The sequence below is a fragment of the Lissotriton vulgaris genome, chromosome 9 (genome assembly GCF_964263255.1).
Source record: "Lissotriton vulgaris chromosome 9, aLisVul1.2, whole genome shotgun sequence".
NCBI classification, from domain to species: Eukaryota; Metazoa; Chordata; class Amphibia; order Caudata; family Salamandridae; genus Lissotriton; species Lissotriton vulgaris.
Window position 1 is genome coordinate 871,272,603 of NC_141697.1, and position 21,239 is coordinate 871,293,841.

Below are 21,239 nucleotides of genomic sequence, written 5' to 3' on the forward strand. Positions count from 1 at the left end.
GTCTGATGTACAAAGTTAAATTGGAGGAGTTTGAAGCAGGCATTGCAGCTGACTGTTTGGACCCCTTCATGGACCTTCACTCATTCTTTAGCCGACAATGGTTCGTTCAACGGGTGTCCTATTTCGATTGCATAGAAAGCACCACCCGTGACAGGTCATCTCACACGGCCTGATAAAGGTGTGATATTAATCGGCTTCCCTGGGCAATATTTAACATGACTATCAACACATTTGACTTGGGAGGCTCAGCAGGAAAAGACAGCCACACTTCCCGGACAATGCTTGAAATTTTCATATATTGGAGACATTGCCCACTACCCAAATCAAAGGAAGCAGTCGCCTCTGCTTGCTTAATAAAGCGTTGGTCAATGCTTAGGTCCTCCATTAGACTGCAACCTCTATCCCTCCAACTTTGCACCAACATGGACTCAGCGATGCAGGAGAAGGGCTACAACGCCCAGAGAGGCATATCCAGTGCCTAGGGAGCCGGCCGGATGACTTGCTCAGCAACAGTTTCACAGATAGTTGCAACTTACCTTGTAATATAAGGAAACGATGAAGGGACTCAGGATCCAGACATCATTAGAGCCGGCAAAGGCTTCCCATCACCGGTGCCCAATAAGAGATGCGTTTTCCAGTTATCATCCTCATCCAACCAATGTACTGCATGCCACAGCTGGACTGCCATATAGTAAAACTCCAGGCAGGGAACTTCAAGCCCCCTCTGACTCCACGTTCCCTGAAAAGTAGCGAGTCCAACCCTTCTATGCCTAGAACCCCAGAGGAGGTCTGCTATCAAACTGCCTAGTGTGCTAAAATAATGCCGGGGGATCACATAAAAAGTACTGCGCATGGTGTAGAGACAACGCAGTAGTATCATTTTCACTATTGGAAATCTGCCCATAAAGGACAAAGGTAATTCATTCCAGAACCTGATTGAGGCTCGTATTCCGTCCACCGCTTTTCGGATGTTGAGATTTAAGAATTGCAGAGCTGTGCGAGCCAGGTGAGCTCCCAGATAGCGAATATCAGAGGTCACCCAGGGGAACCGCACCAAAGGCAGCTCAATCTTCCAGTAATCCGGTCGGCCCTCCTTGGGGAAACAGCTTGAATTTATCACGGTTAATCCGAATGACCATGATGTCTCCAAATGCCTGCATAACTCTGAGTAGAATGGGTGCCAAATAGGCCTGTTGTCGAATATATACTAGAGCATCATCAGCATAAAGGGAGACTACATGGTAAATTTCCCCTAAATATCTACCCCACAGTCACATCTAGCCGCACAGGGTCTCCACTAATGGCTCCATGGTAACGCAAACAAAAGCATTGACAGAGGGCGTCCCTGTCGGTTACCTCTGCATAACTGGAAAGGATCAGATATCACCCTCCCAGATCGTACCTTAGCATATGGTGCAGATTAGACTAAGTGAACCTATTGAGTAAATCCAGGGCCCAACCCTAGTTTTTGGAGCACTTTTCACAGGTAGGACCAATTTACTAAATCAAATGATTGCTCAATATCTGGGAGTGCCAAAGCTAAGTCATCTGTCAAATCCGCAGGGAATGCCATGAATTAGCCAGTTGCCAGGCACTTTTTTGCAATTTTAATGATAACAGTGAATTTTGTTTCGAATGCTGGCACACTATGGGCCCGATTCACAGAACTAACTTAAGACAAAATCCTAAACCTACTACTATTTTGGTATTCACAAAAGGCACTGGCTCATTTTAATATTCACAGAAGGCACTTACTCATTTCGGTATTCACAGAAGTTAGGGGTCCTAACTTTAGGACTCCTAAATGCCATCTGTGAATACCGGAAGTCTTAAAGTTAAGATTTTTCTCAGTTTAGGAGTAGTAAAGTTTTGTGAATACCAAAATGAGTATGTGCCTTCTGTGAATACCAAAATGGTGGTAAGTTTAGGATTTTGTCTTAAGTTAGTTCTGTGAATCGGGCCCATTTCTCAATATCTACATGAGCCCCCTCGCCGCCATTGCACGCAAACACAACATCAACATCATCTCCTACGCCGACGACATCCAACTGATACTCTCCCTCACCAAAGACCCAGCCACAGCCAAAACCAACCTCCAGGAAGGAATCAAAGACATCGCAGAATGGATGAAGCTCAGTCGCCTGAAACTGAACTCAGACAAGACGGAGGTCCTTATCCTCGGACAATCCCCATCAGCCTGGGACGACACCTGGTGGCCCACAGCACTGGGCTCAGCACCAACACCCATGGACCACGCACGCAACCTGGGATTCATCCTGGACTCCTCCCTCACGATGACCAAGCAAGTCAACGCCATCTCATCATCTTGCTTCAACACCCTGCGCATGCTCCGAAAAATCTTCCGGTGGATCCCTACCGAAACCAGAAAGACCGTCACCCAAGCCCTTGTCACCAGCCGACTGGACTACGGAAATGCCCTATACGCAGGAACCACAGTCAAACTACAGAAACAACTACAGTGCATACAGAATGCCGTCCGCACGACTCATCCTCGACATCCCCCCGCCACAGCCACAGCCACATATCCGCCCACCTGAGAAACCTGCACTGGCTCCCCGTCAACAAGAGGATCACATTCAGGCTCCTCACCCACACACACAAAGCGCTCCACGACAAAGGCCCCGAATACCTCAACAGCCGACTCTCGTTCTACACCCCCCACCCGCCAGCTCCGCTCCGCCAACCTCGCCCTCACCACCGTCCCACGAATCCGCAGAACCACCACCGGAGGAAGATCGTTCTCCTACCTGGCAGCCAAAACATGGAACTCCCTCCCGGCACACCTACGACTGACCCAGGACAATCTCACCTTCTGGAGACACCTCAAAACCTGGCTATTCGAGCAGTAAGCAACCCCCCCCCCCCCCTTCAGCGCCTTCAGACCCTTATGGGTGAGTAGCGCACTCTATAAATGTATTGATTGATTGATTGATTGATTTCAGTATAGGAGACAAAAATAACTCTGGGACAAACGGACCCTAAAATATTTTAACAGAAAATAAATGTCCAGAATGCGTGCTCCAAGAAGTCCTTATCCGTCTTCCATGCCTCTTGAGTTTGATATCTCAATATATAAAACTGTTTTCTTGTGAAGATTCTAGCATTGTGTTTTTTACGTTGGCCTGCTACTGAAGCCTGCATAGTTGTACCCATTGCTTGCTGCTTGAAATCAGCTACTGTGTGTGCCCTGAGTGTGTGTTCTGTATTCCTCAAATCCACTGTAATGGAAAAATCTTTTTGTTGGTAGAGGCACACATTATATACCGAGAAATGAATAAAATTACTGGCAGAAATGCCATTTTAACTCGGACGACATAGTCAGTCCTTTTTTTATTTTTAATGTTAACATAAAAAGTGTAAGCCACAAATAGCTAACATTCATTATCGCCTCACCTGAGAAGTTGCATATTTGAGTGTCGGTTGGATATTTAAATATATACATAGGCAAATAGAAAACACAATGTTTTCACCATTTTACCAGTTTGCTGAATGTTGGCGGCTGTGGCATTAGTGACAACCCGTCTGAAGGGGAGCACCAATATTATACCTGTCTCGAGATTTCCTGTGCATACTGCTATCATGGTTGTCACGAGTGGTGCCAAGACAGGACAAATACCCAGTGCTTCAGGCTGCAAGGTGCCGTGCAGTTCTTGTTTTTCCTCAATCTGCCAGTCCTGCTGGACCCATTTTGGGCGTCACTATGAGGTCCCCGGTAATCCAAATTAGATTGGTAATAGGAGTTACTGGGCGGATCAGGATTACAAGATCCCCAGTAGCGCCCCGTCCCCTGGTCTGTTGTGTTTGACTCGACTTAAAATTAGATGGAGTCTCCGTGTAAAATACCTTGGAAAATGAGGAATTAACTGGACTATGGCCCCAAAATAATAATAATAATTTGCATTTGTTAAGCACTAATATATCACCCCTGAAGGACTTCAAGGCGATGGGGGGGGGGGGGGGCGGCATCGGGGGGATTAAGTGAGCTATTGCCCAGAGTCACATGATGCTGAGCTGAAATGCCACCAGCGCCGGGGATCGAATCGCGTGCCCTGCACTCTGGAGTCAGCCGCTCTCGCCGCTGCTCCACACCTCTCCACCCAAAATGACTGATTACCTTGGTTAAGTCCCCACTTTGAATGGGATGGTCAGGATCCCACTTGTGCCCCCAGGCACCCCAACCCCTGTAGTTCCAATGCCCCCGGTCAGTAACTGCAGAAGGGGGGGGGGGCGGGGTTGAGTTACTGTGGAGACAACAGGGTCCTCAGAATGACACCTAGTCCTGGTGCTCATGCTGTTGGTTTTACAGCTGCTGGATGAGCTAACTGAGCACAACCGCTTTGCTGATAAGAAATGAGATGCAAATTGAGTCAATAAGCAATGATGCTGGGCCGTGCAGCTCTATGCAGCTACAAAGCATCTCAAGGTGTGTGCAGCCAAAAGTCTCTGGACATGTTGTTTTGAGCTACTCAGTAATGAACTTATTTGGGTACATTAAATTGTTCATCTCAGAAGAAGTGGTTTCATATTTACAAGGGTATAGCACCACCAGAACGTCATTTTTAGGTCGAGCTGGAGTAAGCATCCGTAGGATGCTCCAGTCCAGCTCGACAACTATAGTGATCGACTTCGGGGGGATTAGGAGGACAAGAGGGTGCCACGCGCTTTAACTTGTGGATTTGACCTCGTGCACGAGCACGTCGGCTCCGTCCACATCCACAAGAATTCCCGCGCTGTGCACATCCCCACACATACACACATGCATGCGCATAGACACACACAGACACTCGCTCGCACACACTCTCTCCCCCCCCCCCAGTCATCACACACGCATACACACACGCACGCATACACACAGACTCCAAGACACATACACACACACACGCACGCACGCTCACACACATACAGAGCCCCCCGCCGCCCCACGCACACACACGCCCCCCGCCCTCGCAGCTCAGTAAAGGCCCCCACTCACCGGTACTCGTCTCCAGGCGGCGGCGGTCTCTTCCTTCTGTGCGTGCGAGGCTCTCTCACCGGGAGCCCGCCCGGGCTTCCGGTGTGTCTTGACGTCCCGCCCCCGGGCTGCCTGACTTCCGCCCGGGATTGTACACCTTGTTTTTCTCGCCGCCTGTCTCGCTGTGTCTCATCTTCCGGTCCTGCGAGAGGTTTTATGTTCCACCAGTCCGCCCACCCCTTGCTTTTTAATGCTGGAAATAAATCAATTTCATCTGCTGGTAGTTTGATTTCGGCTTTTTTTCCCACCTCTCTTTGTGGGCCTCTCTCCCCGGCACCATATGGCAGCTGAGCGAAGGCTCGTTTTGCATTCTTTCTGCCAGACCCGCTCTTAGTCTTTGTGCGCCTGTTTCAGCTACTCTGTTAGGCCTGTCAGTAACTGCTACTCTACTCTGCCTGTATCTGCGCACTCTCCTCTGCCTGTATGTGTCTGCGCACTCTCCTCTGCCTGCCTGTATCTGCCCAATCTCCCCTGTACCTGCACGTTTTGCTCTGCCTGTCTGTGCGTGCTCCTCTGCCTGCTTGTCTCTGCGCTCTCCCCTATGCCTGCTTGTCTCTGCGCTCTCCTCTATGCCTGTATCTGCGCATTTTGCTTTACCTGCCTGTACCTTCCCACTCGGTTCTTGCTGCCTGTATCTGCTCACTCTGCTCTGTCCACTTGTACGTGTGCTGCTCTGCCTTGCTGTGCCTGCGCCCTCTGACTGTACATGTGTAGCCGGCTCTATCTGCCTGTGTCCTCACACTCCTTCTCCACTCCTGGGGCCCCACACTCGCTTACTGAGAGAACTTCGAGGGTACTGACAGAAGTATCGGGGGAGTGAGGGTCTAGGTATAGTAGCTGCCAAGAGAGTGGGCGCACCTCGCGGTGATGAGTGATTGATAGGTTTGCGCTGGAGTGCCTGTAACAGGAGCCGGTGTTTCCCAGATGTTGCTTCCAGTCCTTGTGCACTCGGGGGAGGCACTCAGTGAAGCTGGTAACCCATCTCTTGTAGCAGTGATTAGTGAATAACGCCCCGTGCAAAGGGATCCTGGGCCTCTCCCAGGGGGCATTGAGAGCTAACCCCACCCCTTTCACTTTTAGTGGGTAAACTCTGTACTCTAGGAGGCTGCCTCTGTACCCCTGGGCCTCCTAGAATAAGAGACACCCTTTTTTAACAAGCATTTGCAATGCAATAGGTCTCGCATTTGCGAGAGATTAAGCTATTGGCATTGTAAATGACAATGCCATTTATTTATGTTTTAAAAACTAACATGTAAATAAAAGGCATTGCCATTTACAATGCCAATAGCTCAAACTCTCACAACTGCGAGACCTATTGCATTGCAAATGCTTGTTAATGACGTTTTGGTGGGACTATGCCCTTCTCCATATTTACAAAGCAGCTCTAAGACACTTTGAGTGGCTTAACGCCACCTTGTAAATATGATTCAGAAAAGGGGGTGGTGATGAACAGAGTGTCTGAATTAAGCAGACCACTCTTACCCAGTCCAAAGATCAGGGCTTGATCCATCACCGTTATTTAGCTCACTGCACCATCCCAGCTCAGAACCTGGCTATATGCAAAATAGTCTGTCCCTGGCCCAGTGCATCATGGGAACAGGCAGACCAAACTACCAAGCCAATTCTTCACCGGAAAGGAGACAAGCTTCCGGGGACCGGTTTCTGGCATTTCAGCCGTCGTCGGCCCGGCTTGCTTGAATCCTGATGGTGCAGTGAGCAAGGGACTCATGTCGAAGTATACCCTGCCACACCTATAGTGGCCAAAAACGATTCAGAAAAGGGGGTGGTGATGAACAGAGTGTCTGAATTAAGCAGACCACTCTTACCCATTCCAAAGATCAGGGCTTGATCCATCACCGTTATTTAGCTCACTGCACCATCCCAGCTCATTAGTCTGTCCCTGGCCCAGTGCATCATGGGAAAGGGCAGACCAAACTACCAAGCCAATTCTTCACCGGAAAAGAGACAAGCTTCCGGGGACCGGTTTCTGGCATTTCAGCCGTCGTCGGCCCGGCTTGCTTGAATCCTGATGGTGCAGTGAGCAAGGGACTCATGTCTGAGTATACCCTGCCACACCTATAGTGGCCAAAGACGATTCAGAAAAGGGGGTGGTGATGAACAGAGTGTCTGAATTAAGCAGACCACTCTTACCCAGTCCAAAGATCAGGGCTTGATCCATCACCGTTATTTAGCTCACTGCACCATCCCAGCTTAGAACCTGGCTATATGCAAATTAGTCTGTCCCTGGCCCAGTGCATCATGGGAACAGGGCAGACCAAACTACCAAGCCAATTCTTCACCGGAAAGGAGACAAGCTTCCAGGGACCGGTTTCTGGCATTTCAGCCGTCGTCGGCCCGGCTTGCTTGAATCCTGATGGTGCATTGAGCAAGTGACTCATGTCTGAGTATACCCTGCCACACCTATAGTGTGAATCATTTTTGTCCACCATAAGCATGGAAGGGTATACTCAGATGTGAGTCCCTTGCTCATTGCACCATCAGGATTCAAGCAAGCCGGGCCGAAGACGGCTGAAATGCCAGAAACCGGTCCCCGGAGGCTTGTTTCCTTCCCAGTATAAGAATTGGCTTGGCAGTTTGGTCTGCCCTGTTCCCATGATGCACTGGGCCAGGGTCAGACTAATTTGCATATAGCCAAGTTCTGAGCTGGGATGGTGCAGTGAGCTAAAAAACGGTGATGGATCAGGCCCTGATCTTTGGACTGGGTAAGAGTGGTCTACTTAATTCAGACACTCTGTTCATCACCACCCCCTTTTCTGAATCACCTTGTAAATATGGCCCCTTTACACGCATCACTTTGCGTGAAATGGGTGTTGCTGTGGGAGTTCCACCTCAACACCCATTGCATTTTGATGCTGCCCCAGATTTATAAGGATGTGTAATGCAATAGCAGGTATTAAAATTGCGCAACAAGGAGGAATACTTTTATTTCTCCTCGTTTTTGCTTTTTCTAAGGGTGCTGCGTTCTGCAGCACAGATAGAAAGAGCAAAACACCATTAATGATTGTTTATGTGCAGGAAGGTGTACCTGCCTGCCCATAATCAATCATTCCCTATAACACAGGCGCTCTTGCACTATAATTCAAGGGTGCCTGCGTAGGAGCTAAGCAGCGAGCTCATTTTAGTGCCAGCACTAGGGAAAACAAAGGGGTGCCCTGTAATTTTGTAAATACGGAGCATCCCTGCGTTTTGGAAATGTCAGAGCGCAGCGTTGCCAAATGTGGTGCAGTTCCGTGCTCTGACATTTCTTTGTCAATATGCCCCTTAGTGTGGCTATTTTAGTTATGCATTGGGAAGCATTACTCAGTTAAATTGTTATCAAGTTGTTCAATAGACCATGTAAAACGGAGCATGTGCACTATAAGTTATGCAGTGCTTCTGAGTGGATGCTGCTAATGGAAACGCAAATTGCGGTAGGAAATTGATACTTGTATAGCGCACTACTCACCCGCACGGGTCTCAAGGCGCTTGTACGAATACCGCAGTGGAACCCATCCTGGCTTTCCCTGTGAGGCGTCCACTCCTGGGCACCCCCAAGGTGGAGGCCAGGCATCCTTAGCATTGTGGGGGCTGTTGTGGAGATTAAGCAAGCTATTGCCCAGAGTTGCAGAGTGGGACTCCATGATTGGAATAGGCACTGATGCGAGAATTATCAGGTCCGTGGAATTTTGAGCCCAAGACACGCTGAGGCGGAGAATTGAACCCTGGTCCCGGGCTAGACCTCTGCATCAGGGTCTGCCGCTCTAACCATTGAGCCACACTTCTCCACCAGGAAGTGGGAGGATGGTGCCTCTGTGTTTTTCCCCCTTTTTTTCAACTGAAGGAGTGAAGCTTTGGACTAGAGTTCTTGAGGCCACCCACAGAATAGATATCCTTGGGCAGTCCCATACTCGACAGCTCGGGGTATGGTGGGTGCCCCCCTCCCACAAACTGTAAATGGATGAGGCGGACCCGGAAGTAAAGTAACTCAGGTGGGCTCCCGACAAAAACCATTGAGCATGTATCATATACGACAGTGATGTCTGTATTGGTCTAGCTCAGGCAAGAGTGCAATCCCGTTTTACATACAGGGCTGAGAGCATGAAGCGAGTAGGTAAGATGACTGGGAGCAATCAGTCTGTTTCCATAGTGAGTCACACGTACAGTGGAAGAGACCCTACACTATACCTGTTTTCTCCCATAAACTCAAGGACACAATTTGGCTTGGGTTAGGATGTAGCAAGTTTGCTTCATACCGAGCAAGAGATACAAGTTCAGTAAGGTGGCGGCCAGGGCTCGAGTCGGGGTATCACGCGGGTGGACAGTGTCCCCCCACTTATTTTACCAGGAGCTCGATAACTGGAACAAATAGAGCCACACATTCACTCTTTGGCCTCTCTAGGGCGAGATCGGAGCCCATTCAGAACGCTGCTCACGTGTTGGCTTCTCTGATGCAATCGTATCTAAGGGATGAGCGAGGGGAGGCAATAAGTCTGATGGCGCAAGCCACTTTTCGTGACGTCACTTCCTGTCGTGACGTCAGCCTCCCCCACTAAATTTTTTTAGGACTTGTTTCCTAGAAAGGTCAAAATGCACATCAACGAAGCAGTGCACACATACACCACACAAAATGTTATAAATAAAATTGCACACATTTCCGATACACATCCCCTTTTCACACATCCCCTTTTCAAGGGCAGGCTGTTGGTGAGTCCCAGGCAACATGGCATAAAAGATAAGATACGTGTATGAACAATTCATAAACACGTCAGCTTTATGGTTCCAGAGGGACCTCATACCTCCTGGTCCCTACCAGGGCAGCTTGTGACATCTTAGCCCATGCACTAAACTTCTGGGATACCCGAGGTAGATCTACAAGTGAAGGACCACCAGCAGGTCAGCAGCCCACTATCAACCAGCCTGGTCCCCTAGGCAACCTCCCCCTGATGAGAACTGGTGATAGTGTCCCAGTATCGCATTGTCATTTTTTGCAAATGCTGGTCCTCCTATTCGCTAGGAAGGTGTGTCTTTCTTCGCTCCCTGTTTCGCAACTCCTCAGGGGATACGGAGGGTGTACCCATGACCCACCCTGGCTCCGTGGTCAAGACGAATTAACCTGTAGGCCCAGTAGACGGGACAATGGCCCAGCCCCTGGCATAAAACTTGAAAATGCCCTCCTCCATGGGGATCAACTAATGGCGTCCTTCCACTATTTGCAATAGACTTGATTCGAAGGACGGTGCAAGAATTTTCAGTTAAAAAACAGAAAAAGATAAAAGAAACCCCTGTTTTTCTGTGGGAAAGTCTTATCACAAAATAAAATGTTATAAACGTAATTTCCATTCCATTCCTTGCCTTTTGATGACACCTAGTGGTGAAGAAATGTCTTGTTGCAAACGTAAAGCTGTTTCTCTAGATATGCGCCCTTTGAGTGGACGGCGCGGTGTATTACTCGCTCCCGGCAATCCTTCTATATGCTGTAACTCTTGCTGATAATAATGATAACTGTGCCAAAAAACGCTCAGCAGTTTGACACTGGGATAAAGACCATGACAGATCTGCCGTCACCGGCTGCACTAATCACACAGCTGAAAACAAAGTAAGCCTACGGCACGATTTTTTTCCTTTGAATAAAATCACAGATTTTTTTAGACACGTGCAAGACATGGCTACGGCCCCATTTGTAACCTGAAGGTGCAAAAAGGGCACAGACACTGGCGCAAATGTCTAATAAACTCCCGGAACACTTTCAGTGATACAGCTCTTTTAATACTATAAGCCTTCATAGTGGATGCAAGCAGAGGTGAGCTGTCTGTCAGTCTGATCATATACGACTTCCTGAATGGCAGGAAGCATTTGATCTGAGGCCGTTCCGTGTAACCCACGATGATACTTAATCAGATTGATTGACATATCCAAAGAGAGGTGATATATTACACGAAGCTGAGCCCTCTAATAATCATGCCAAAAACAGGTTAGTTTACACTTCTTCCTACACCAACAGAACCCCAAGACACCATGCCCACGCCACTATCATACGCACCACAGCTTTATACCAAACGAAGGGCCTCATTTATGAGGCTGTGCGTCACTTTTACGCCGCCGGTGCGTCACTTTTTGTGACGCACCAGTGGCGTAAAAAATGCGCCTTGTTGCGCCATATTTACAAAGTGACGCATCTAGGTAGATGCGTCACTTTGTAAACCCCTGCGCCACATTATACCTGTGCCAGGTATAATGTATGCAAGGTAGGCATTTTGACGCAAGAGAGAGTCATAGAAGTGACGCAGTGAAATCTATAAGATTTAACGGTGCCATTTCTTGGCCGCTAATGCATCAAAATCTTACGCCTGCCTCATGGCAGGTGTAAGACTGACGCAGGCACGAATAACATGGGACTTGCCCATGTGAAAGGACACATTGCTGGAGTTGCGTCACTTTTGTGACACACTCCAGCAATGCGTCACTTTTGCGCCTACAGATACGTCAGAAATGCTGACGTATCTGTAACTCCTTGTGACATGATGCGTCATACTGTAAATATGATGCATTGTTAGTGTCGCAGGGAGAGCACAGTGAAAAGTGATGCATCGCTGTTTTCACGCAGCAATGCGTCACTTTTCATAAATGAGGCCCTAAGTGTTTTCACCATAGCAGCACTTTCAATGTTTAATTTGTAAATAAACAAGTGCCAGGGCACAAGGAATAGCTAGGGAGGTCACTGCAACTTGCATTCAGATTGGAATTTCCAGCACTGGCACATGCAAGTATAAACGCTCCCTATTAAAAATCACACTTCTCTAAATGTTCCTTTTTTGTCAATTTCAGGCCACCATAGCAGTAAGAATGGCCTGGTAGTAGAATTATCTTTCAAATATGTATTTAGTTGTTAAACTAATTTTCTCGCCTCAAAGTTGAACAGACGGAGCCACCATGTGGTGACTGTCATAAGTGCCTTTGTTGAAAATTAGTTTCCAGTGCTAAGTAATGGCAAACCCCTTCACAAATTAAGCAATGAGCATATTAATATCCTCTCATGAGCCTACATTTCAAAACCATTTAAAATATTTTACCTCAAACTTACCACACCCACAGGGGTGTAACACAGGCCCCCTTAGCACCCTGCAGCACGGGAGAGGGGGGCATGCTTTAAGGGGGTGGTCTCATTTTAGCTCCCTAAGAATAACTGTGAGATATGGGAGTTTTAGAGGCCAGTCCCCACATTCTGCAGTGATGCCTCCCATTTTGTGTAGCTCCACTGCACATCCTCACAATCACAGCATTACAACAAATCCATTAAGTGAGCTAGTATTAATTTTGGGCACACACCTGTACAACAATTACTCTTTGCTCATCTCCTTAACTCGGAAAAATTCACCTTAATGAAGGGACCTTAACTCAAGATGATCCTAAATTACACTGATTGCCCAAGCGATTGCCAACCGTCGTAGAATAAAGGGGCACAGCTTTTTTCAGACAATGGACAGGAAGAAGTTGGAAGGGACGCTGAAGAGTGTTCAGACGTGCTGGGAGGGAGAAGGGCTCTGCTCTCCAATGTAGGAGAAAACTGACCAAAATGTTGAAATGTCCAATGTACGGCAGGAAATGAGGGGTTTAACCAGTGGCGGCTGGCACAAATCGGGGGTAGCAAGCTGATGGTGAATAAAAATAAACGTATCTCCTCGCCACGTCTCTCCTCCGTCGTCTCTCAGCGTCCTGCCATAGGAAGTACCCAAGCTCTCCTAAGCCAATCACAACGCTAAAATGCAGCGTTGTAATTGGTCTGAGCGCCATGGTTTGGTGCTCAGATGGGGATTAGGAGCATGGGCATGTACCCCACCCAAGCTGTAATACAGCCTGGGTGGAGAACATGAAAAGTGCGCATGACGATTTGGCAGGCCCAAGAAGGCCGGCCAAACACTCATGCAGGCTTACAGAGTGCCCACCACTCCTCCCGTGCTCTGTGAGCAGAACAGCCCTGTCCTGCAAAGCTGCTGCAGCAGGAAAAAAATGATATGATAATAACATTGAGTTATTATCCTTTTATTTTTTCTTTATTTACTCTGCTGTAAAGCAGTGGGGCGACACTGTCTACTCCGCCTTAGCAAAGGAGCCACCACTGGGCTTAACATCCAGTGTCCAAGGCACTGTTAGGGAGTGTTTTTTTATAAAATATGTAAATACATCGAGAGTTCGGGGCTATTATCACAAATTACCTTTTTGTTACCCCCAATTAGCACCTGATTTCAGGTTCTCAGAAGAAGCAAAATAAGATAATCGGTCAATCGTGAAAAAAACACGAATCAGTACAAATCACACTTGAATTACAATAGAATGAAGAGCGTGTAACTGGCATAGTTAACACACAAGGCTATCCTAGGGATCAATGTAGCCTGTGCAACATTGGGATCCGAAGCCATTTTAAAGTATTTTCCCAGTTTTGAAAGAAACCCAAAGACTGCACGAATACTTTGGTCCTAAAAAGTATTCTGCATTCTGGAGATTAAAGCAGCCAGATTCCTAAAAAAGAAACCTGCTAGCCAGATTTATATGTAGTCACCACGAACTGAAACTGACAGGTGACAGTGATAGGGCAAGATTAATGTTGTCTACCTTGGATGCATGACAGGCTTGGCCCGGAGGCAGAGCGTGAAGCTGTTGAATGCACACAGATTTCTCGAGCAGGCGCATTAACCAAAGGAGCTATCTCACCAACTGTCCCGCCTTACTGCAATGGAAGTGTCTCGAGCTCGAACTCGCGCGAGAAAACGGGGAACGCACTTAAAAATACCTCAGGCGCGGAGATGAGTAAATACCAGTCTGAATAAAAGGTGAGCGCCTTTATTCAAAGATCCTTCTGCGCGTGTCCCATTCAGCCAGGGTTTGTCATTTGCATTCTGACATTAGAAAGTGAGAACTACAAGTTCCAAACCCCAAAGAAAAAAAGCTGTCTCGGATGAGATACTTAGACGTGAGAAAGAAAAATAGTAGCTCTGGAAAAAGCATTCAGATGATCGCGCCAATCAAACATACGGGACCAGGGTGAAAATGAAAAGAGCCGAGAAAGCTGTAATACTTTGGAGTAACGCACGTGAAGGTGTGCGGCGCCTCTAGATTGAGTAATACTCACGGCAAGTCTCTGAAGGAGGAACACGACGAGGAGGTACGGCAGCATCTTGCTCACCCAAACTGCCCTCTGACTCGCTCTGCCCGCTGTACAGCATCACTCGCCCTTTTATAGCCCTCTCTGTCCAGGAAGGGCTGTACTGAAATGTCCCCCTAGAGATAGAAAAAACTAGCTCTCTTGAGCAAACACAGGTTAAGAAATCCCCTTCCTGTAAAAAAGATAAAGCTGCCCTGCCCTGAGGGGATCAGGCCTGGGGCATTTCTGGAGGAGTTGCTTGTCCTCAATCAAAGCCTCTTTCTCCTTCCACGCCCACTCCCTTCTGCAAACATTGGTGACTGAGTTACAAGATGCTGGAATTTCCCCCCAGGACTTTGTTTTGTTGCATTATTCATTGTAGTATGCTTAACGCACACGAGCACATTTGTAGGCTTAAATGCCACCGGTGAATTTTGTCAACCCTTGCGGTGTGGCACGTGCGGCATGTATAGACACTGTTTATGGTAATATATACGTACAAAAAACAGGAGGGGGGAGGTAGAGTAAATACGAAGGATTCTTACTCCACAGATGTACTTGTATAAACAAAAGGAATCCAACTTAAGGTATAAGGGAAGTGTTCACCACAGTGGTGTGGGAGCACTTAGTGTTTTGTAAAATACCCCTCACACACCAAAAGGCCCCTTGGTGTCATTTCCCGTGTGGTAACTGCAGCAGTTGCCATTTAACACAAAAGAGCACCACATTAACTTTTAGGAATGGCACCACATGGGAGCAGCGCAAAATGACGAACTGCAATAGCAAAAACGTAGTTTACCTTATCACGTGTCCGTGTGGCTTAGGGTATGTGGGCATGACCATTAGGGCAGTCAAAACACGCATGAACGAGCATAAAAGCAATGTGCGCTGCAAAAAGAGCACAACAAAGATGGCAACACACTACCTCAATGCTCAACACTGCGTCAATGATTTAAGGTGGACAGTGATTGAACAACTGCCATCAGATGTGGGCCTTTTTCACAAAGAACAAAGATGGGTGTTCCGTCTGGGCACCCACATTACGGGTCTGAACAATGATGTTCCATGGGGACAGCTGTCCCACTAACTGGTCTCACGATGCCCCTCATCTTACATATAGCCAACACGTAGATTGATTAACAAACGTACGCCCCAACATTAGAAAGTACTTTAAAAGGGGCTAGTTTGTACTGCAATCTCAATCTGCTGGGCATTAGTATCCTGGGCATTATGACATCATTTCTACCCAACAAAGTGCCCTACTGTTTGATTTACAAGTACATTTGCACATGATGACTTTCTCCTCGTTTTTCAGGATATGTCTGACAAAATCATTCAATTAATCTCGAAACGAGTCTCCAATCTCCAGGTTATATTTTCGGAACTACACGCATGCGCGTGGGACATCATGTACACCAACGCGCATGCGCCATACTGATAACGCACCAAGAAGCGGTAGAGCAGTACGCAGGCGCACAGCTCTCACACCATCAAACGGGCCGAATACTTACGAGTCTCCATTGTCCAGGTTATATTTTCAGAACTACACGCATGCGCGGGTGACAGCATGTACACCTACGCGCATATGCCATACTGATAACGCACCAAGAAGCGGTAGAGCAGTACGCAGGCGCACAGCTCTCACACCATCAAACGAGACCGAAATACTTACCGAGTCCGGTCGGACATCCCATACAAGGGCTTACAATGATTCAATTAACACCATTTGGGCTCAATTAAAGGCGGTAAACCCTTCTTTGGGCATTTACCTACTTCCGTTGTTCCGCTAACGAGGCAAACAATTAACAGAGAACAGGGTATAAATACCGATCGCCCTGAGCTGTCCTCACTTCAGCGGAGCAGCGTGTGAAGTAAGACGGAGGACAACTCATCCCGAGTTCGTGAGTATGAAGTGTGCAAACAAGCATTTCTAAGACCTAGACAGCAAGTAAGGACATACTAATACCTGTGATGTTTCTTACTTAGTTTGCATATTAGCAATCACCCCCAGACGTTCCAAATGCTCATGAAGCAAGAAAGCAATACTTGACAAGTATGACAAAAGCTTCCATTACATTACTAGAGTATTTATGTTTCTATGTCATGTGTTTTGTCAGTGTCTTTCCTTTACAGGGCTTATAAAAGCGCATGGTTTGGTTCCAGGTGATTGCACCTGTCTGAACTACCCGGTACATGGGTAACCATTACATTTTGTTCTTTTTCTTTTCTCAGGCATTGTACCTGAGTAATACCGCTGTAGGCACATTGTAGCCTTTATTACTATACACATAGATATTTTTCTTTTTCACTTTTTGTTATTAACATTAATACAATTTTTGTAATAATACTAGTGAAACGTGAGTAAGGTGGGGAAGTTGTGCCCCCGTCCTGAAGAAGGAGCTCTGTCTCCGAAACATGTTGATGCACACACGAGGTACTGTCCATTAACACAACAGAATCCACCTCACACTGCGCTTCTTTTAACAGTATCAGCCGGGGTTAGGAATACATTGTTTTCAGATATATACCCACGAGCCAGGTACTTTTTAATTTTTCACCACGTCCCACCACTCACATAAATATCCCACATGCACCACATGCACCACACATATTCAAAACCAAAAAAAGTGCTCCTGCGTAACCGTAGGTCGTAGCACGCCGCATTCCGTTAGAGGGCTGCGAAGACCCCTATCATGAAGCATGACACCAAGGGGCCTTTTGGTGTGTGAAGGGTATTTTACAAAACACTAAGTGCTCATACACCACTGTGGTGAACACTTCCCTTATACCTTAAGTTGGATTCCTTTTGTTTATACCAGTACACTGTTTATGGTAAGGCATGGAAACCAACCGTGGGTCCGATTTATGAAGGTTTTGTGTCACCCTTGTGCCACTCAAGGGGGCGCCAGGGCGACGCAAAACCTAAGTGAGATTTATCAAGCCACTCAAGATCACCTTGTATGGCAAAGTAAAAATCGCTGCCTTGTGTTACTCTGCCCCAGGGAGGCATTCCACGTGTGGTGCGGAGGTGCTCTCATGCATCCACCAGTGGGTTTTAGTGCATTCCCAGATTTACCATTAGTGGTAGACCTGGGAATCAAAATGCGACGCCTCCCAAGGTGGCGCGTAAGAAGGCGGAACATCTTTATTTTTCCTCTTTTTACGTGTGCTGCAATGCATTCTACAGCACACATAGAAAGAGGAAAATGTCTATCTGGATTGTTTATTTGCAGGAAGGTAGTCCTTCCTGCACGAAAACAATCCTGCCTACAACGCAGACACAATTGCACCATGACGTAATGATGTCTGCTTTAGCACTAGGCAGCAAAAAGTTCGCCAGCGCTAGGTAAGGTCAGGAATGTGAGGTTCCGTGACAATTGTAAGTGGTGTTTTCGACTCGCACGAATATGGTCGAGTCTGGTATCTATGAACCGCAAATGACGAGTTTAGTAAGTGTGCGCAGTTTCGCTGTGCTAACTTAAACCGTTCGTTTGTTATGTGGGTTTTTCATCTGTACCCACGGGTTCCATCTTAGATACGGCATCCATTTTGTCTCTTGCCCTCAAGTAGCCAGCGAACGGACGCTGTCCGCTTCGCGACCCTGGGACTCCCAAGATATTTGCGGAAGACACATGTTCTTTGTAAGTGTCTTTATGATGAGGGGGATGCCACTGTAAGGCAGATGACGCCGCTTGAGGCTCATCTTGCCGCACGGGCTTATTGTCTCAGCCGTGCATCTCATTAGGCACGTCCCTTTGATGCCTGTATCTCGTGTTTCCCGATACCTCCCCTTTTACACCCTTTCCGATCTCCCCACTGTCTCCGTCTTCCTCTGCACCTGTCTTCGTTCTATTTCGATCTATTTTACTGCTGATTGGAATTTGCTAATGGTGGGAAGATGGTTTTTACAGTTGGGAACCGCCAAATGTTTCCGCACTTATGTTCCGGACCTTGTGTGTTTCAAAGTGACCAAAGCGACCCCTCTGGGGGATAATTGTGGGAACCGGGTTGTAAACTTTTGTGTATCATGTTATCCTATGGGTAAAAACTGTATAAAAGGAGCGATCCACAGAACCAATTTGAAGCAGTCTCCCCAAGTTGCACGCTGTGTACTTGTCGTGATCTCTGTGTTCCCTGCAGCAAATAAACCTTGAATCTTTGACGTCAAAGGAAGTGTCCCGTGTCTCTGTGACTTGTACGCCGGAGCAGGTTACCCACGAAGGTTTCAGGTGTTGTGCCCTGGCACCGCTGGGTCTTAAAGAACCCAGTCCTTCAGTTGGCGCCCAACGTGGGGCTGCATCAGTGGTACCGGTCCAAGCCCGACGATCGTGAGGAACTTCGTGTGAAATCTCCGAGGGAAGGTGCACTCCGCTTCATCGATCCTGTTGTCGAAATAAGTGGCCCGAAGACTTTTCCCGCGAAGATTCCCGCCTCCTGACGGCTGCGACGGACTGCTGCCCTGACTGTAGACCTGTTTTGGCGCCTGACGTAGACCTTGGTATAGCGAGACGATTGACGGGCCTTCCTGGTGACGCCATCGATCTTTGAGTTAAGTATTTGTGGGTCGCTCCCAGAGTTCTTGGTTGTTGACACTTTAGCGAGTGTCTTTGTTGTTAACGCTGTGTGAGTGTTTTTGTCGGTGACACTTTGCTAGCGTACTTTGTTGTGTTGTTTGACGACTGCAGCCGCCAAAAACCGAGGGTTTTGTTCTTTGCTGGGACTTGGTAAATCCCGTAACCCTTGAAGTTTGTGAAACTCGGCTAGTGTGCAAGATGCCTGGTCGCAGTACTTTGTTCAGTTGTTTTAGACCTTGTGGTGCGGATTCCCGACTGGAGGACTCGTGTCCGATACCTCCGGTTGGAACTCCTACTTATGACTTGTATAGCAAACACGGGCTAGGCCCGATTACCTTTAACGATTATTGGGTTAAATATACAAAGAAAGACGGCGACCTTCGTTGGCCACCTCACGGTAGCTTCGAGGCGTCGATCTTAGACAATCTAGAAATGAAATTGTTCGAACGTAAATCAAGGCCGGCCATGTTTGATGCTTTTCGGTTGTGGCGCAAAGAAGCCCGACAGAAAGAGATCAGACAGAATAAACGTAGTCTGCGAGATAATGTTGCTACCATAGTGAAGAAAGCTGAGCAGTTCCAGCGCGATAAGGAGGATAAGGATAAGGAAGTGTTTGAAAGACTACAGCGTATGTCCATAGATAAATGTTATCCTGCTTTGCCTACGGAGTCGGATAAGAAGGAAGAAGCAGTTGAGGATCCTTTAATGTCCTATCTTATGAAGTCGCCACCTCCGTACGTACAGGGTACCGCAGCTCCTGTGGTCCCTGCCGTACCTGTTCTTCCACCTATTGTTCCTCCGCCTGTTCCTCAACCTGCACCTGCCCTTCCGACTGTTCCTGCTCCTTTGTCTGTTTCTATTCCTACTGCTCCTCCGCTTCCACATACTCCTGCTCCCGCTACTGCTCCTGTTTTGTTAACTCCTGCTGTTGCGACTGTTTCTACTCCTTCTCTTGTTAGCCCTGCTCCTGTTTTGTTAACTCCTGCTGTTGCGACTGTTTCTACTCCTTCTCTTGTTAGCCCTGTGTCTTATTCTTCCCCCTCTACTCGTAGTCGCAATTCTCCCCTTGCGGCTAGCTTCTTTCAGTCACTCGGACCTGTTCACGGGTCTGCTGGTTCCGATGGTCCTCAGAGACGTAGTCAGCTTCCTGGAAATAGAGAACGTGTTGCGCTATATAATATGGCAATGGGTTGGATGGTAAACCCTCTTAGAAATCCACCCCGTGTTGTCCTCGAAACGTTTAGTCAATTCAATATACCAACTCAGAGATATGTGTTTGACGAAATGTGCAAGTTCCTACATGATCAGATAGCGGCCGATGCGCCTGACGAGGTGCTGACCGCCCTGTCTGAACTTCGGCTTCAGTTCGCAACTGGACTGATAGTAGATACTAATGTCCGACGTGCTATTGAGCGGTTGCTATCTCTTCGTCCCGCTCCCATTCCTCATGCACTGTTTGTTGAGGATATTGAAAAACAAGACGAGTCTGGCCAATACCCTATGTGGGAAGTTCCACCAGTGTGGATGCCAGGCGATGCTGCTGCTATTCCTATTGTTCCGCCACACTTCCAGAGAGTATGGATACATCTCCCATGGAAAAGATCGGAAGTGTTACAAGTGAAGCAGTCCTTGCCTGACCCTCGCAAGAATCCTGCAGGGTATTACAAAGAATTATCGCAGCTCGTAGATGCTACGATAATGAATCTTGCTGATATCGATATGTTGTTTGGTAATGTCGTACCGCAACCGGTATGGGCTAAGATTCGTCACCAGGATCACGCAAATGAATTAGGTGGTGATTGGGCGGCCATTGTAGCGGCGGATGGGTTGCAAGTTGGTGGTGCAAAGCCTGAGCAGTTGATTGCTGCTCTTCCCCAGCGAATCATTACATTGATGAAGACTCTTATGCCAGCTATGAGGGTTAATTGGGACAAATTATCAGCTTGCAAACAAAAGAAAGATGAGAGTGTTTCCGACTTCTTTACGAGGTTTGAGGAATCACCACTATATCGGCCCCCCCCCAGGAGTCGGGGATTGATTCCCCTAGCTGTGCCTTAATCATCACATCAAACATATCCTCAGTCAACAATTCAGAGAAAACTTTATAAAATTCCACTGGTAGCTGGTCGGGACCTGCAGCCTTTCCGGAAGGAAGAAGTTTTAATGCTTCTATGAACTCCTCTTTCTTGAATGGTTGCTCTAACTCCTCCTTCCTTTCTGGAGAGATACCCTCTGGGGCCACCCCTCTCAGATATCCCTCTATCTCATGCGAGTTCCCCTTTATGTTTTCCGTATATAATGTTGCATAAAACTGCCTGAAGACTTTCTGTATCCCATCTGCTCCTACCACTCGATTTCCAAATTGATCTATCATCTCGAGGATATCTGCTGCTGCTGCTCGCTGCCTGGTGCGAACAGCCAACAGGTGCCCTACCTTTTCACTGAACTCATATATCCCCTCTTTTCGGGCCAGATATTCCCCCACCGCCTTGGA

General features: G+C 47.6%; 1 protein-coding gene across 1 annotated transcript in view; it reads right to left on the reverse strand.

Moving 5' to 3' along the window:
* LOC147692403 (olfactomedin-4-like) overlaps window positions 1-14,292 on the reverse strand; it is a 40,073-nt gene extending 25,781 nt beyond the window's left edge. Inside the window, exon 1 of the mRNA XM_086938619.1 lies at window positions 14,160-14,292. Within this exon, the coding sequence (XP_086794745.1) occupies window positions 14,160-14,204 (45 nt within the window). The 5' untranslated portion in view covers window positions 14,205-14,292. The remainder of the gene's footprint in view (window positions 1-14,159) is intronic.
* Between the last annotated feature and the right edge of the window lie 6,947 nt (window positions 14,293-21,239).